This window comes from Bombus huntii, chromosome 2 (assembly GCF_024542735.1).
Source record: "Bombus huntii isolate Logan2020A chromosome 2, iyBomHunt1.1, whole genome shotgun sequence".
In the NCBI taxonomy this organism is placed as follows: domain Eukaryota; kingdom Metazoa; phylum Arthropoda; class Insecta; order Hymenoptera; family Apidae; genus Bombus; species Bombus huntii.
This window is the reverse complement of record NC_066239.1, coordinates 10327326-10345222: the sequence shown is the minus strand read 5'-3', so window position 1 is coordinate 10345222 and position 17897 is coordinate 10327326. Positions and strand designations below refer to the sequence as shown.

The following is a 17897-nucleotide window of genomic DNA, read 5'->3' as shown; positions in this document are numbered from 1 at the left end:
GCAGTGAACTCTAAACGATTATGTTAATCCAGTCGTGTCAAATATTTACGTCACACGAGACACGTGTTTATTTAACGCATCACCGAAATCAGACACCGATAACTTTTCCTGCACGATGCACATTAAACAATCATGTGACGATCGCATTAGGCTACGACGACAAGGCATCACAGAAACTCCAAAACGAATTCTGCTCGAAGCAAAACCAGCGAACAGTGACGAAATATCGTTGCATCAACGCGATTCATTATTAATTAAGATGTATATCCGCGTCTGTTATTTTAGGACCGGAAACCACTCTGTTGTGGCTGCATAAACGGGACACGCGTGGCGATAAATTAAAACAATCCACTCGATCGAAACGTTCATTCCCCAGGCACAGATAAAATACCTATTTCGACCCAGCGGACTTTTTAACGAATTCTTTATAAATTCTTTATCGATCATTCTATGAATATATCTTTTAACTATAATTCCACGAATTCTTCATTTTCTCCGTTTTATACGAATTCTTTAATCGATTCTTTAGGAATTACCGGTTTCATGAATTTTTATGATTACGAATCGATGAATTCTTTATACAACTTCCACGATATTTTCCCACGAATTATACCCATAATTACACGAATTCTTTGCAAATCCCATGCGAACTTCTAAGCAGACTCTCTACGAATCGCCCCGACGAATTCTTCATAAATTCTGTAGAAATTTTTGAAGAAACTCTCGGCGAGATTCACGAACAATCAGTCGGATGCATCGTAGCGATCGATACGAGTACGATACGAGTATGACACGCACGAGGAACGACGCAATGCAAGCGTGAGTGGATTGCACCGCGGCTCACCGCGAACTGCGGTTTCGCGCGACGAATCTGTAAGAATGTTGCATTCGCACTGGGGGAAATCGCGCGCACCAGTAGCACGCTGCACGCGCGTGTATCCGCTTGCTACGATACGTATACGTATATACGGTGTATACATAGAACGATGTGCAAGGCTGGCAGAGATTCGCATGCACGCCGACTGACTCTGCGCGAGTGGTGACTCGCCCCGCGTGATTGGGTGAAACAGGGGTAGGAGGCGGGCCAATCTGCCGCCGCTGCACTTCGCCTGCAGCCGCACACGTGCACCGGCTCGCGAATCATGTGACCGCCTGCATACGTTTGCACAGAGGTCGGCAGGTGAGAGCGTGTTCGCGCGCAAGGAGTGATGGCGTCGCTTTGGTCAGACATTGGAGGTACGAAAGGCTTCCGGCCACGTGCGAAAACTATTGTTTCTTTCAGCAATCTTTAGATTTTGTTGTTAACTGATAAGCCAGGGAAACGTGATTGCTGTTCGAATATCGCGTCGTCACTGCAATGGCTCGACATTGATAAATGGATTGGTGGAAGTCGCGTTTAGCTCTCGGTTGGTTTACGGATGATCGCAAAGTCGAATTAGATTTAGACCCGGTTATTTAATTTCCATCTTTGCTTTGTATCTTACGCGAGAGATTTCGTTGATGGTTCTTATCGCGTGGAATACGGGATATGGGTTAAAACAAAAGTGTAGTCTATGTATTCTGAAATTATGTAACTTTACTGATACCATTACGCGCCGTTTACGATTCAACGACACCGACTGACAGTTAATACTCGATTTATCGAAGCGTGCAGTGACAACTTTGATTTAAGAAGGTATAAGATTTCGAAGACGATTGTACGTGCATCGTCGTTGCGACATGTTTTTATGGATCCTCGAGATTCTCTTTTATACATAACGAGATATCGTGATAATATATAACGTAGATGAAATTGCCGAATCTTTAAGATACCCGCTCAAGTATAAACATGTTAATTGTAAGTAATATACGAGTGGAACTTACCCTCGCAGAATAGGGTGACATCGGTAAGACTCTCGCTTTTGAACAAATTCGAGAACGCTGTCGCTAGGTTGCTACCGAAACTATTCCACTTGAGACAGAATTGCTGATGAGAGTCCATGATGCCACCCCTAGGCCCGACCCCGTGACCTTCTCCACCCCTGTTTCTGCCACCTTCAAGTAGGTATTTTCCTTCTTGATCGCGCTCGTGCCCAACAGTTCGTCCAACTATACAGAAAGCAATCTTCCTTTATAAACCATCAACAATTCATACATATAAAAGCAGCGTATAAAACACTACGTATCAAAACATTTACAGCAGTATCTTAAAGCGTAACCGTCGTCTACGATAACAGCTCTATTGAATACGCGTCAAATCTTTGAAATGTTCACGGTGTCACGATACGAGTCGCAATATCCATCCGAGAGCAATCGTGTTATCGACGAAATATTACGATCCATAGACGAGTCTGTAACCCAGCGATCGTCAAGGCAACGGGTAATTCACCAGCTCGAGAGATCGATGGAGCAAACCGGGGATGCGAATCATCGAATCGAATCAGTTGGCTAACCGCGAGTTGCTCGTACTCTACACCGTGTCATGGAACGTTCTAACCGGATTTCCGTGATACGAGCGATAAAAGCCGGAGCGAAACCTACCGATGCTCAGGACCGTATTACCATCCGCTCGATACAGCCTCAACAGGGACACCGATGCATCGATGATCGCGCACCATTCGCGATAATCCGTACGCGTTTCGAATATCTGCGACACCCACTTCGGGATCACACGATACACGCTCGTATCTCGATTGTACGAATCACTTTTGCCGATTTACGAGTCACGAGCTGGCTCGAACTCACTGAACAGAGCGACAGCAGTACTCTGCGCACCGGTCTCGCGTACACGTGTTCACGCGGCACATGATCCTCCAGAAGTGTTCCTCGATCTCACTGATTCTACTTGATGCTCCCTGTTTCGAGCCACGAACACAGTACAACGAAACGTTACGAAACGCAACCGGATAACTTTGATTTACAAAGCGTACGTTTGAATAACGAACGAGCGAACGAAGAAAAAACAAAGAGACAGGCAAAGCAGTGAAAGATGAAACTGAAACGAAAGTCGCGTGTTCCCTCCGCGTGATGCTCTCGTAGTGTATCGGAACACTGGTCGCGTATACACTGGGCCGAGTTAACTTGGTCTTAGCCGGCCGAAATCGAGTCACCGACTTGCATCGCGCATCGTCGCGACTCGCAGGAACGAATCACGCGTAACTGTCCGTCGTCGCGTGTCTCTTTCTCTCCTTCACCGTGAAGTACGCTCTCACTGACTCGTTCTCCGTTACTCGTGCACGCGTGCTCGTTTCTCTATCTTCTTTCTACTCACTGGTAGCGAGCGGTAGAGGAACAGATAGCCGCGACGACGGTGAGGACCCCGACGACGACGACGACAACGACGACGACGACGACGACGACGACGTACGCGCGCGGGAGGATCGTACGCGATCGACGTGTGTACGAGTAGTAGATGGAACCGGTGGCAGAAGAGAGAAGGAGAATCGAAGACGTCGATGGTGTGGTGTCGCGGAGGAAAGAACGTGAATATGGGTCATCGGTGCCGATGCAAATGCGGTTAGACGAAATAGTGTGAGTTCGGTGTACTTTCGGGGGGCCGGGTGGCGGTAGGCACGAGTGGAAGAAGAGGGAAGGTCGCGTAGGTGGGAGGAGAGGAACCGAAGGAGAAACGTCCAGGAGTAGGGGAAGTAAGATTCGACTTTTTCGAAGAGGGGTGGGGAGAGATTGCTTAAGGCTAGTAGAACTTCAATTCGCGTGGTACCTCTTTCTCTTTCTCTCTCTCTCTCTCTCTCTCTCTCTCTCGCTCTCTCTGTCATTTCTAGTTTCTATCTCTTTCAGTATTTATCTGTTTCTCTCTTCTGCTTGTTCATGGTTGATCTTCGCCGGATTCCCCTTGCCACCTTCTATCGCTGTCTTTCTCGTTCAAAGGGTTTCGTCTCGTTCCCTGTCATTGTCTCTTTGTCGTTCCACTACGATCCCATATATCCCCCTTTAACGCTTCTAAGGTATCACGCATCCCCGCCACTTTCTAATCTAACACGTGCCAGGGACGAAACGCGGAAACGTGGCGCCACTCGGCAAGAACGCCGCGAGCGTGGAAGGGATCACGGTTGCACGGTCGCCTTCGTTACCACGGCCACGCTATTACGTCACTGTCCCACGGAAAGTTTAATCGGCTGTGAACTATGCAGAACCGGCCGCGGATGCATCCTCCACGCCTTTTCGATTTTTCTTCTCCCCTGACTGCTTTGAAGGGAAGGATCGCTTCGAAGGATCGATTTTAATCTTCCGATCTAATTAATCTGACGATCTGATCGAACGATGCGATTTTTTATCAAGCTTTATATTCAAAAGTTTTGGTAGACATTAGTTGAAAATTATGTCTATGGCTAAGATCATTACTAAATGTTTCTAATTCAACCCATTTGTTTTCACAGCGATCGTGTTATGATATATTCCAAGTTACGGAACAGAATGTAAATATGAGCAGAATATTACAAAATTTATATAAAACAACAATCCGATAACGATCTTTCGCAATTCTAAATGCCAAAATATTCATATTAGTCGCTTATTTATCATATAATAACAGAATGGCAGGAAAATTCCAAATAAATATCTGTTAACTCTCGTACAACTTGAAAATGGAGAAATCAAAGGGGAAAAAGTGACTATCTTCCGAAATTATCGCTTGATTCCAAGTTCTTCGATCGTAGGCCAATATCACAAGTTTCTAAGCGATATTTCTTACTATCCAGCGAATTCTACAAAAGAATCTAACGTCCCTAAAGATATCTGAATGGCGCGTTAGCACGGTTAGGTTACGAAACGACCGCGTTACTCAGCAGAATTCGTCTGTTTACGAAAATGAAGCGCAACGAATCCGATTTTCAAGGTGTAGAATTTGCTACTTTCACACCTGACACAAGCATCGGAGAGCCTTCGTTTCAAGCTCGTCATGGCGAATTATTCGAAGTCAGAGATTGGAGCGGTGTAACAAACTGTCCATTAATTTATCGACTGCTCGAACCGCCAAACCGAGCATCGAGGACCATGAGTATTTATCTTTGGCTCTGCCGAAACTTGAAAGGCAAACAGAAGCGGCTACGTAAAGAGTTCGATGAACAAGTGTGCACACGACATTCTTCAACGCACACGCGTGCCACGCCTTATGTAACGAGGCTGATTTTTTAAAAGAAGATTCGCGAAGGAGAAACGTCAAAAGAAGGCGTAAGGTGTTCACGGTTCTTGAAATTGCAGTTACGCCCCGTGGTATATTCGTCGGCTGAGTCGCGCAACCATACGGACGCGTTCGAGTCGAGGTCACGAAGAGAATTTACGAGCGGTTGAGTGAATCGGAACGAAATGACCGTCTCACGTCATTCTCTGGTCTGACAATAACCCTTCCGATGATACGAGTCAGTTAGACGAAAACAAGCCGCGAATCGTAGACTCGAAACGTCTTCATTGCTTTATCGTTATTGCTATCACGCCTTTCGATGAGGAATTTTGTTACAGCTTTATTGCGCGAATCCACTCTTCGTACTGTGTCAATTCATTCATGTGTCCAATTCATCGACTAACGTGTATACACCACGAGAACGCAAGATTACTAAACTGACGAAGAAAATTTCCGTATTACGAAGGAACGTTTAAGTAGAATGGACCGATATTGCTCAGACGGATATATGGTCAGACGTTTATGAGCGAAACGTTTGGAAAATTTTCAATTATTCAAGTATCTTCAAGATAGAACACAGCTAATATTTTAACGTTGGCGTGAAAATGAATCGTATACAGCTAGTTTCGAGGTTTTCATTCAGGGGAGTGACAAAACCTCATAAAGAACGTCAAAGATTCTTATCTGCCATCGTTCGTCAAAACACCACCGAGGGGATAATTTATGAAACCCACGCCCATAGGATGACACCATCGCGGAGCGAGGCTATATACGTTCCTGGTCCGCCAAAATTTAGTGTGCACTCCCTGCTCTGGCATTGCGTGCGTGCAAGAGGCGTCGAGCCTCGTGAGAGGATAGAAGGGTAAAGGGGGGAAAAAGCGTAGGAGTCGTGGGGAGACAAGAGAGAGAAACTGTCATAGAGCCATCGAGAGGGACAGAGGCGGACGTAACAGCAGAGAGTAATGAAAGGAAGGGGTATGAAAACGAGTGGGGAAAGGGCGAGCGAGAGAGAAGGTAGATGGAAATTCAGCCGCTCGAGGCATTGCTGCGTGGCGCTTAGCGATGGCCATCGAGTTTTCTGCCACGAGTTTCCAAACAATTTCCCTATACGAATATCGGGGCTGTTCGGAACGTTGTTCCAGCTTGAAAATGGTGAAAGAAGGGAAATTTAATTTTGATAAATTGAGACGCAAGTTTATATATAATTATAATATTTGTCACGTGAGATCAGTGCTTTTATTAAGTGAAGATTAATATTACGTATTTGCATAAGTTCATTCATGGCGAGAAGATCGCGTAAAGAATGTTAAGTTCTAAGATAAGCTTGAAAGACCAGTGTAATAGTATTTCATAATTTATGAAGTTGACCTGATGTGGCTTCTGAACGGTTCATATAACATGCTGAATGGATGAAAGCTGTATATCGTTTCTGTATTTCAATGACGCGATTGAAAAGCAACAGATTCTATTGAGTTACAAGTTATAGGTTACAGCCGATTATTCTATAATTTTGTAATTTCACACGTAACAATCGGACGACTGGTCGACCGTCAAACTCATTTCTAAAATTCATTATCGAATCTGTCACTGTAATACGAAAGACTCTGCTTGCGACCGTTAACTTGTAACTTGCGACTCGTAAAATTTCGCTAACAATATTAGTTTAATCGTGCAAGAGGGTCCAGACCACCGAAAACTTGCCCAATCATATTTCTACAATACATTAAACCTCCACCTACCCCGAACCTTCGATACAAGCCTAACCTCATCAAACAAGCTCAAACTCCGAAACCACACAAAATTCTCCTAGCAATATCGAACTCTTCTCAAAGTAACCAGAAAAACTCGACGGACTCGGTCAATCAATTCCGAACGTGTCTCGAGTCCATCGCTAACTGCGTGGCGCTCGGAGCAAAGGAAAGCGAAAGGGAGGGGGTGGGAGTGAGCGAGCGTAGGTGAAAGAGAGAAAAAGAGAGAAAGAGAGAGAGAGGGAGAGAGAAATTGCGGCAACGGTGATAGGGGAGGGAGATATAGTGCGTGGGGTGGGGGATTGGAGGTGGATAGAGGGAGAGGCTTACAGGAGGACCGAGGAGGCTCAAGGTCGCTGCGGGGCCGCACGCGCGCCCCTGGACACGCACACAATGCCTCGATACGCGCACGCACACGCGCACGCTTGCGCGACGCGCTGCAACACGGGCGTGTGCACACGGGGTGGCGGGGGGTGAGTGCGCGCTGCAGCGCACACGCAGTTTACACGGCGCACGCGCACAACCGCGGCGCGGGTTCCGCGAGCTGGTATGCGAGCGCGTAACACCAGCGCTGATTTCGCGCTAGCCAGCCGGCGTTCGTATACGTACTACTTCATCTGTGTGTACGTGTATGTAGTATGTATATATGATAGTGTGTGCGCGGGCGAGTAATTCGGCGGTACTCTTATGGCGACGCGTATTATGTCACCGATTCTGGCCTGCAGACGAGACGCGTTGCGTTGTATGGATCTCTTCTTTTTTTTCGTTTTGGTAATTGAGGACCCGTGGTAATAAAGCTTAAATTATATTTGTTGGTAGAGAAAAGTATAGGTTTCGTACGAAGATTGTAGGACAACACGATAAGTCTCATTATCTGTTTTTTACAGGCTTTAAAATTCAATAATTTAAGTCAATTAATCTGGTGTTATCAACATTGTATCACTTATGTTCAATTTCGAGGCAACAAGTAATGTATTTTCCAATGCTTATACTATATTAAGATATCGAAAGACGTTAAAAGATCGAAGGTATTAAAATATCGTTCGTATTCACAATAATAGCTTTGGTTGGGTCAAACAAATTCTTCTAAAACAATTAACAAAATTGTACTTATCGCAAGCAATTTTTCGTGTGATGTTCACACTTCAAAAAGATGGAGAAGTTCGTCATTACGAATTTACAGCTTACAGTCTCTAAAAGTTATTTGATTTTGATCGATTTTTAGTTGGTTTTTGTTCCTTTGCTCGAATCGTTGAAAAGTCACCCCTTTGACTGAAGCAGTAGTTGAGAGGAGCGTTAAGGGTAGTTGGAGAATTGAAAATTGAGAATGAAGTAGGTTGGAGCAGAAAATTTCAGATATGGTGTTCGTGGAAGAAGACAATGCCGAGTGTTCTCGGTTGATGATTCTTGGAAAATGTATCAAAGATCCAATTAACGTCGACTATCGGAGTTGACGGTTCTGTCGCGCACAATAAGATCGTGAAAACCGGGCTCCGTTGTAATGGCATTAGAAGCGTTTCTTGAGAGCGGAATTGGCGTTTCGTTGGAGTTATATGGCTGTTTTATAGCCTTCACTTCGGCCAAGATACATTCCATTGCGAATGATCGCGAAAAATACGCGAAATTGACGCGGGAATGATTGTGACGGGCAATTGCTTATTGCGCTGCTGACAATGACAAAGTGCATTTTTATGTCGTCGATAATAAGTGGTTATATTGGCCATCGATCGAATTATACATACGTAGATGATGAATTCTGCTTTGATCTTGTACGAGCACAACACACATGCATCGCAATAATGTAAAATCTACAAATATCGCATTTTCAACCGCGATACCAATAGTCTAACATCCTTTACGAAATATCTATTGACGTTGTAAAAAGCAATGTGTACATATATATACAGGGTGTACCACGCAACTGGAACAGGCTGTACATCTCCAAAACGGTTAGGATAGAAGAAGATGTCATAAGTGAAAGTTAAATGGTATCAGGCGGCGCATAATATGCAACTAATTTTATGCACTTTTGTGCATCGGTGCATCAGAAAGATACAACAGCACTTTCTTTAAAAACGGAAACCTACATTTTTGACTGCATCAATCGATGCAGTTCCTTGCGCTCTACATAAAAATACTAACATACGTATGCCCTAAACTTATTCATTACGAAGCTAAAAGTTCTCTGAATTATTTCAGTCTCTCGACAAGTGTTCCGGAGTACTCATGTTTTGTTCTAATAATTCAGAGAACTTTAAGCTTCGATAACTTCCTAATATATATATCGTACGAAAATTCTAATTGTCGACAACGTCAAAATCTTTCAAAGAATTACTTCTAATTTTCGAGAATTCACGAATAAACTTAGTCAGCAAAAAGATTTTTTTAATATTCCACAAAGTTGTTAAAACTAGCTGAAACGCAGTTATCCGGCAAAAATCACATTTTCAAGAGCAAAAACATTCGCGTGAACGATAATGGGGGTGATTCTCCAGGCGGCTATTCCTACGTTCAAATTACCGTTGTTTTTCTCTCAGACAGAAAACTGCATTAGTGCATTACGCTGTGTAGCTAGTAACTGAATTATTTCGCCGATTCAATTAAAGGCCCTGCTGCTCTCGGTTGTGTTCAATAGGTATGAGAACGTGGCACTGCTTTGATAACCTATTCTATTAACTAGCGGCAAGGTTCGGTCAAAGGCACGGGTTACTTCAGCCAAGGATGTACATTTTCTTTGGAAACGAATATCTCGTCGAGAAGAAAGGTATTATTCGGAGAGAGTTGTTTAGAAGACGTTATTGAGCGTTAACGAAATTACAATATGTTTCTTTCCTTATCCAGTGCGCGATTGTTTTATGCCGTAAGGTATCGTACGTTGAAAGAGATTTCATTGAAAAAGTCGCAGCCTGAAATATATCTAATCGTATGTATATCTAATTTTCAGTTTGTACGATTGAAAAAGTGGATGATTATTATTATTATTAAGACGGAGAATTTTGCATAACAAATAATGTTCTTATCGTTTCATTATTCTTCAAATAATAGATTTATTTCACGTATTCTTCGTTTTATCCGGACAATAACAGTTGCAACTTCGAAATCTATCTCACTTGCCTTTTCATATAAAGGAAAATTAAGTTAATAAAACCAATCCACATCATATTACACCTTCCATTACCGAAATCGAAAGATTAATCAACAAAAGTATACTAATTGTTCAGAAAAATACACATCCTGTGCAACTATGCATACGACGTATGAAATGCAGATTAAACCCTCGAGAAAACTCGATCACTCGACAAAGAAACGGATTGCGATTCTGACGTCTCTGTATCAAACAGCAAACCAGCGAAAAACGCAATTAGGCGTTTGCCATTCCTGCGCATTCGCCCCATCGAAATTCGAGGAGGCTCGGGAGCAGCGAGGCAGCGGTTGCGTCAGAGGCGGAAGCGACGTGGCATAGCATGAAGGGCGATAACGTTGTAGAAAATACATTCTAGTATTCTACGAAAGAGCTGGCCGTGAAGTATAGTCAATACTGCAGCCAGCGATTCCTACCGCAGCACTGTTTCCCCCTTATCCAATGACTCTCCAGAAGCTTCCGCCCCCGAACGGAAGATAAAACGAGAAAGAGAGAAAGACGAGATTTGCGTGAATCCTGAATCCCGGTAATAATTGCCGAAGGGTAGGGAAAATGCAGAGGAAGGGTTCCCGTCTGATGAAAATTTCGGCCTAAAAATGCAAACGTATACTCATAATACGAAGAAGAAACGCTTGACGAGAAGAAGTTCGCGGGGGAAAAAGCAAATAATCGCTACGTTGTTCGCGAACCCATGAATTACATCGATCGTTTCGATCGAAGATTACGGCGGTAAAATGTGACGAGTACAATTTTGTTGATTCTCTGATTTTTATGTTGTTTGGTGGTTAGACTGATGTACTCTAATATACGTACGTATAATGCAGCTAAAAAGAGGAGCAACTAATTCGAGTGAAAGATACGTGAACCTGCTAGATATAGATGACAAATGGGCGAAGTTTTATGAAGAGACTAACAACATACCTGTCATGTAAAATACTATGATGAACGCTTTTGAAATCGGTATTGTCTAAGAGATTCGACGAATCAATAATTTTGATGCAAATATTTTTTAAAGGAGCCACGTAACTTGCTTTTATAAGAAGACAGTTTTCGTAATACGTGACTGGTTGACAAAGTATCGTATCTTAGAACTGTTCTTACACGAAAAATAGAGAATGTGACGCATCGTGTCCTTTCTCCACAAGTCTCCAACTGTAACATCCATGAGATACATACGGTAACAACGAAGAATCATTTAACAGAAATTACGAAATTTGCTATATTGTCGGAAGAATTCGCAAGGAACAGAAGAGCAGAAGTAAAATAGATAGAGGCAAATGAACAAACGAGAAATTTCATTAACGTACGAGAGCAGGTGTTTCTTCATCGACAACAAGCTCCCGGAGACTGTCTGACGGTTCCTACAAATCGATGCAGGGACCTGATCTTGATATGTATACCGGTAACAATTTATTTTGTCGGCAACGCAATTAAGATAAGTGTTTCGGTGGTTATTCATGCGACTTTAACGAAGCATATGCCACCAGTGCATCCGACAACCCGGCACATTCAAAGGATCGAATAATACAATTAAAGAACTAACGCGATATTAGCTTTAAGCTTAAACGAATTTAATAAGTCCTTTACGAACAAAAACATTAAAATAAAATTAAGAGGCAATTTTTTATAATGTTTTATATAGATAAAAGATCTTTTATAATTTTATATAGATAGATTTACATAGTAAAAGTAGGATCCTAAACTTCAATTTCCAATTAACCAAAATTTCGTAGCTGAAAACATTTCGATCGGCAAATTGAACAGAACTAAAGGGTTGCACGTGCAGGAATCGATGACACGTGCCAATCTGCCTATCGATGCGACAGCCGCGTATTTCACCGCTGTTTGCCGCTTCACGAAGGCGTGAAGCGCGAGAATTGGTGCCACGAGGACGCGGGAAACGGTGACGAAATCGAGCGTAGAACGTTCCGTACAAGGCGAAACGCGTGAAGACGAAATTGGTGCGATCCACGACCGAGAATTTCACGGTTCACGCGGGAATCCAGCGGGGAAACAAGGAGCAAACAGCCTTCAGCGATAGGATTTCGTTCTCTAAGACGACGACGAGTCTGACATGAATTCGACTACCAACAGACGTCTACGATTTTCCTTCCACTGTTTGATGTCTTTTCCCTACTATAAGCGTGTTTATTTTACCTTTTAAACATAATTTCTAGCCTCTGCTCCAATTTCCAGAATATCGTTTTCAATTTTTAGATTCTCTTTCATCGTCCAAATACGTATTTTTAGATAAATATTTTTACGCGAAACATATCGAATACATGTAATGAATATTTTTACGTAAATATTTCTCACTACTTCGCTTTAATGTCTTCTAAATTAAATAAAAATAAAATAAGCTGCTCAAGATTGGATGAATCGAACTATGAAATTTTTACGAACTTCCTGCGAGTGATTAATTCTCTCTGAAAAAATATAGATACGTGCATGTGCGTGCAATGTCCCTTGCAACGAAAGAGAGAATGACTAATTAGTATGATGGAATCCTGGAATTTTTTTAACAAGCTACTTTCATAAACGAGAAGATATCCTGGAAAACGATGTAACAAAAAGCTCGTGCTTTACGTTTCTCTTCTACAAATTTATATAGGGTGCAATTACGTAAATTATGAGAATATATGAAAGAATATATTTACTTTCGTTGTATAAAATCAAGCAATCGTGTGTGTAGACCTTTTAACTGATGAAAAGTAAGACGAAATACGAGTATTTGGAGATACCAATTTGTTCACTACTACTCGATATGTTTAACGCAAAAACTAAATATCTTAAATATCTTAATTAACCGTGTATAACAGAAGCAACAATAATTCTACAAACCCTATCCGAAAACTTTCTCTCACAAACAAAACATAGAACGAGGCCAATGTATCCAGGCGAAAGAAAAGCATCTGCCATTATTTATTGCGACACGCCATCAAAAATCAGAAGAAAGAATAAAAAACGTGAAAAGGTCCCAGAGGAACAATTTCTCTTTTTGCTGTAAAACAAATGCCTGGCGATACGTTTCTCGAAGGAAAGTCGTTAGGGAGATGGCCAGTTTCAGGCGGAACAACTACGTATATAACAGTCAGACAGTTTTTTGGACACAGAGAATCGTAGCAAAGGGACATTAAGTGGAGGAAATGGAACTTTGCATGATTGTTCTTTTATAATTTAAAGAACCGAACTAAACGAACATAGTTCCGCGTTGGACACCGTTATACGGACTGCATACGCATGCACGAGAGGTGCACGTAGCACGTGCATGCGCTGCATAAGATTAAAACAAAGGGAACGAGAGTCGTTCAAGCACTGTAAATGTAAATAACGGTGATTCAACGTAAAACGCGCATGAAACGATTCGTTTACCGAACTTAACGGTTAATGAGAATGCATGGAGTGGAACTTTAAAAGCTAGTCAAACGAGAAAGTATAAATATGTAGGTAGTTGGCAGGAGAAACTCGTGACAAAGTAATTTGGAATGAATTTTCAACGTGAAAAACGATAGAGTTCTCGAACTTCATTGAAACGTACGTTGATTTAAATATTCTGCTATCTGAAGAATTTGAGAATTTGAAAACCGTGTTAAAAATATCGAATTTAAACGTTATTCTCTTAAAGATAAAAGATTCGTATTTCATAAGTTTTGATCGAAACGCGAAGCGGCAAATATATAAAACTGTATAGATAAAAGTAGGTTGGCAATCGAAGAATACAAAAACATATCTTACAGGTATACGACTTCTAACATTTCCCAACAGGTAGCATACTGAGGAAAGACGCTCTTCGCCATCTAAGAATCAACGTTACGAAAGTGCAGACCCTCTATCATACCACGTACCTATCACCCACAAATCATAAAAAACATATTGACGATCGTTCAATGAGACTCCAAAATATAACCAATATAACCGATCACGATCGATAAGGATCACCACTAACCACCGTAAATACGCGCGATTTTATGTCACAAAACGCAAGTCGCGAAAAAGTAAACTAACCGTTCGTTCGATTATGAATACGTACTTTGTACGATTTCCGATCTGTCGATCGTGGCAGTTGATCTCGCCGAAAGACAGATTTCCCCGAAAATTTCAAAGTATTAAAATATTCAGGCAAATACGTGTCACCTAAACAGAGCGCGCGAAACAATATGAAGAGGAGAACACGGTGTACCTGGCGGATGAAGCCACCATGAATTGACCAGGGATGGTTGTTGGTTGCCGTGGCCCTCGCCGACAGGGGCGTACATCCTCCTCCGACTACGTCACGCCCGTCACTGCCGCCCCGTGCGGCTGCACCCCCGACTGCCTTCAACCCATAACCCACCGCTCCTCCCGGGATTCCTGTCACTTCCCCTTCCTCCGTGTACGCAAGAGGGTTGCAAGGTTACCGATACCCCCTTCGCTCCACCGTACCCTCCAACTGGCCGATCCACCCCCGCCTCAGCTACTAACCACCCCACCCGCGACCACCTCGAGCGCTTCGCGTTCAAGGTGGAGGAACAACCGCCTCCAACGTCGAGCGACGCACAACCACCCCCGGAGTCGGTTTTCCTACGCAAGCAACCGGCCAGCCACAGCCATCACTTTCGCTAGAAAGTACTCGGCCTGCTACGAGGCTCAGCCAGGGCTGACGTTGCAAAGGGCGAGCAGCGATCAACTTTTTTCCTCTACTTTCCTTTGCTTTCCGTTTCTCGTCCTTTTTTGTCGTTCTTTCTATAGTGTTCTCGTCTGTCTCTCTTTCTCTATACTACCATGTAGGTATATGCTTTTCGATGAACACGTTTGCCGCGTTCACCATTGGCGAGCAAGTCGACCAAAGGTTCTCTTTCCCTGAATCGATAAGATAATTTCGCTAGCGCGCTACCGGACGAAAAAAAAAGAGGATGGAACGAAACGACCAAGCGTCGAATCGACGAAAAACACACCGTTGCTATGCAATAGACGACCTAGCGACATTTGTTGACAACTATGGATGTGCTTCGTTGGAGACTCGGATTCTGATCGTTCTGATTCGTCGCTGTACGAATCAGAAAGAAAGAAAGTGATTGGACGGTGAAGTTTTGGGCTTACGACTTTGATGATCGCTGACGAGACACTAGCGCCAACTAGAGAGCGTTAACTAGTAGCGCACACTATAGATATTTATTAAGCTATTTGCATATTTCATAAATTATTATTACCTTTATGTTCTTCAAATATTTCGACTTACAAATTTATGTAATTGGAATTCATATAATGGTATTCCACTAATTTTCCCTATTATAATTTTTACATTTAAAAAACTAAAATTTTCTCCAAATAAATAGAATCGTATGGCATGAAATTTTTCTGTAAATGGAGCAAAAATCATATTTTGTTAGCGTTTGACGTGAGAATGGCGTAAAACTATAGTGTTAAGGTATACCGAATCGTCGGTATCTGATTGTGAGGAGAAACTTAACCGACAGATGCAAGTTTGTTACAAAGTATCGAATCGAAATCTCTATCGGTGCTGGAAATCTGTTTACGGTCGGATGATGTATGCCGATAAAGTCGAGATACGCTCATAGGTATTTTTCAATCGTTTCAACCGTGAAGACCGATGTATGAGATGCGTATTTCGAGCGGTATCTGTTAGTCAGATTAGCCAGGTGACAGAGAGAGCATTTGCTTCACGGGTCGACAGTTTCTGGCGTCAACGCATTAATTACGACTGTCCGTCGTTGCGTATGCGTCTTCATTGCGTTCGAGATAGAGGGATGAGAAATGAAATATTTCCTGACTGGCTGACGTTTCCTTTCGTTACGTCATTCGTTTCTGTATAAATCTATTGTCGCACCATAAATTAAATAGTAAAAAAAAAAAACATATAATTCCCATTTTCATTTGTCAAATTATAATAATATGAATAAGATTAATTAGAAAAACCTGGTCTGTTTATGGAATTGGCAAAGTATTAAAGACACGTATACAATGTACCTTAACTTTCACAGAACATTGGATGAATTTAAATACTTTATAGATTGGAACAGTAATAGACTAATTATTCGTTCCACTCTCTCTAAACAATACCATAACCACGTCCTAAATTACCAAATAATATAAAATCAAACACAAATTCATAAGTTCAAATGGAAATAAACGCCTAACCCAAGATTTAGTTAAAACGTAACCATAGGACCTTCCAACTCAAAAATGGGACCAATGACCACCGTATCCCTAACAATTAAAATTTAACGAACGCAGGAAACGGGCGTCCAAAGCGTACTACATTGTGACCCCCTATTTCATCCCATGGTTCGAATAGCTGAGATCGCTCGATAATTAAGGCATTGTTTCGCATACCGGAATCCCCTGGAGATTTTTCGTCCTTAGTCAAGAACGATCCAGCGCGATCTGCATTGTACGAGAGGAGACGAGCGAGCCGATAGAAAAATTTTTCGGACGCGTGCCAACGAGAAATTCCGCGCGCCCTAGCTGCCTACGTTCCTGAAGATAGCGGCAACAACGTGGAGGGGAGAACAACCTTGCAAGCTCTCACACCCCCACGGTATGCGTAGAGCTGCGTCGGTGGTAGGGTCTGAAATTTTGGAGGTTGGCAGAATCGGCGAGTACGGAGGGGATTGAAGGGCGAAAAACCGGGAGGGTGCCAGAGGGACGAGAGGGGCGATGTCCTCGGGGGCAGCGGAGGGTTAAAGGGGGGCGGTCTGAAGAGAGCCAGGCAACCTGCACCCGGCAACAGCCCCCGACCTCGGAAGAACTAATCATTAACCTCCTTTCACCCTCCCAAACATCGCTCTAACTCGACCACCTTCGCTTCACTTTCACCTGTGCCTCCCTTTCTCTCTTTGTCTTTTCTTCTCTCTCCGGATTAACCCATTCACCCTTTCTTCGTGTACTACCTTCGTTTCTAGAATTCGCCTACGCTACGCGCGATTACGATTACTCGCGCCCGTCTACGTCGTTACGGATTTTTTCCGAGGTCCTGTTTCAGTTTGTATTTTTCCTGTTCGCTCATCTTCTCAATGTAAAATGCAACTTTCAACCCTCAACTGGTATTATTGTGTTGGAATACTCGATTTCAAATTTTATCTTGCGTTGAATTATCATATTTTGTTTTGTATATTTTGTTATATACTATAAGTTATTATATGGACGCGATAAGAATGGTTGATGATAATTTTTAGTGCGTAAATTAAATAAATATAACATACACGTATATTTCGATATTAAATATTCTATTGTGAATACCTGTGGCCATCTACGATCCAACGATAAATCACGAAGTTGATACCTCGACTGTTGCTTTTTGGATCGTTGGCTTTTACTTTTAAAGATCTTTTTAATTCTTTCCCTTTTTTGTGGGTTTAAGAGGTATAATGGGGTCGTTGAAGAAAGATTTGGAGAATGAACGAAGACGAATAGGTATATAATGCGAAATGGGTAAAGCTGTTCGTAAACTAGTTTCATCTAGGAGATTCGCGCCAAGGGTTGTGGTAGAAACCCTGTTGCTGGACTTATGTGTGTACGTGTACACGCGTTAAAGGTTGCACCCTGTGCAACCCTCCGAACTTGAGGACTGCGATACACAGATAAACGCCAGCAGATAGATCAATAAATACGCGGATACGTTGGTACACGTGCGTTACTATGCGTTCTGCGGTGCATTCAACTGCAACGATTGCAGAAACGAAGAACGATGCGACGAATACTGTTTCAAATTTTCATCTATTATTTATTAAATAAATTTTTGAAAGTTTTTCGTGTCCCCCTCAACGCATAGTGCAGTTAGTTCTACCGAATGGAAAATTTATTTTGTAGATCACTATAACTTAATTAATGAATTATTATTAATCATTAATTAGAAAATATTAGAACATTTACCTCTAGATTATTCTAT

The 17897-nt window shown here is 42.4% G+C and overlaps 1 protein-coding gene across 2 annotated transcripts in view; it reads right to left on the bottom strand.

Annotated features, from left to right (window-relative positions):
• The window catches only part of LOC126876341 (zinc finger protein chinmo), a 77241-nt gene that overhangs the window by 54473 nt on the left and 4871 nt on the right, over positions 1-17897 (bottom strand). Inside the window, exons 1-2 of one of the 2 annotated variants that reach the window (XM_050639175.1) lie at positions 14190-14289; positions 1864-2088 (exon numbers count right to left, since the gene is read on the bottom strand). In XM_050639175.1, coding sequence (XP_050495132.1) covers positions 1864-2088; positions 14190-14265 — 301 coding nt within the window. In that variant the 5' untranslated portion in view covers positions 14266-14289. Of the gene's footprint in view, positions 1-1863; positions 2089-14189; positions 14290-17897 lie in introns of those variants that run through there. The other variant, XM_050639180.1, reaches the window with a different exon arrangement.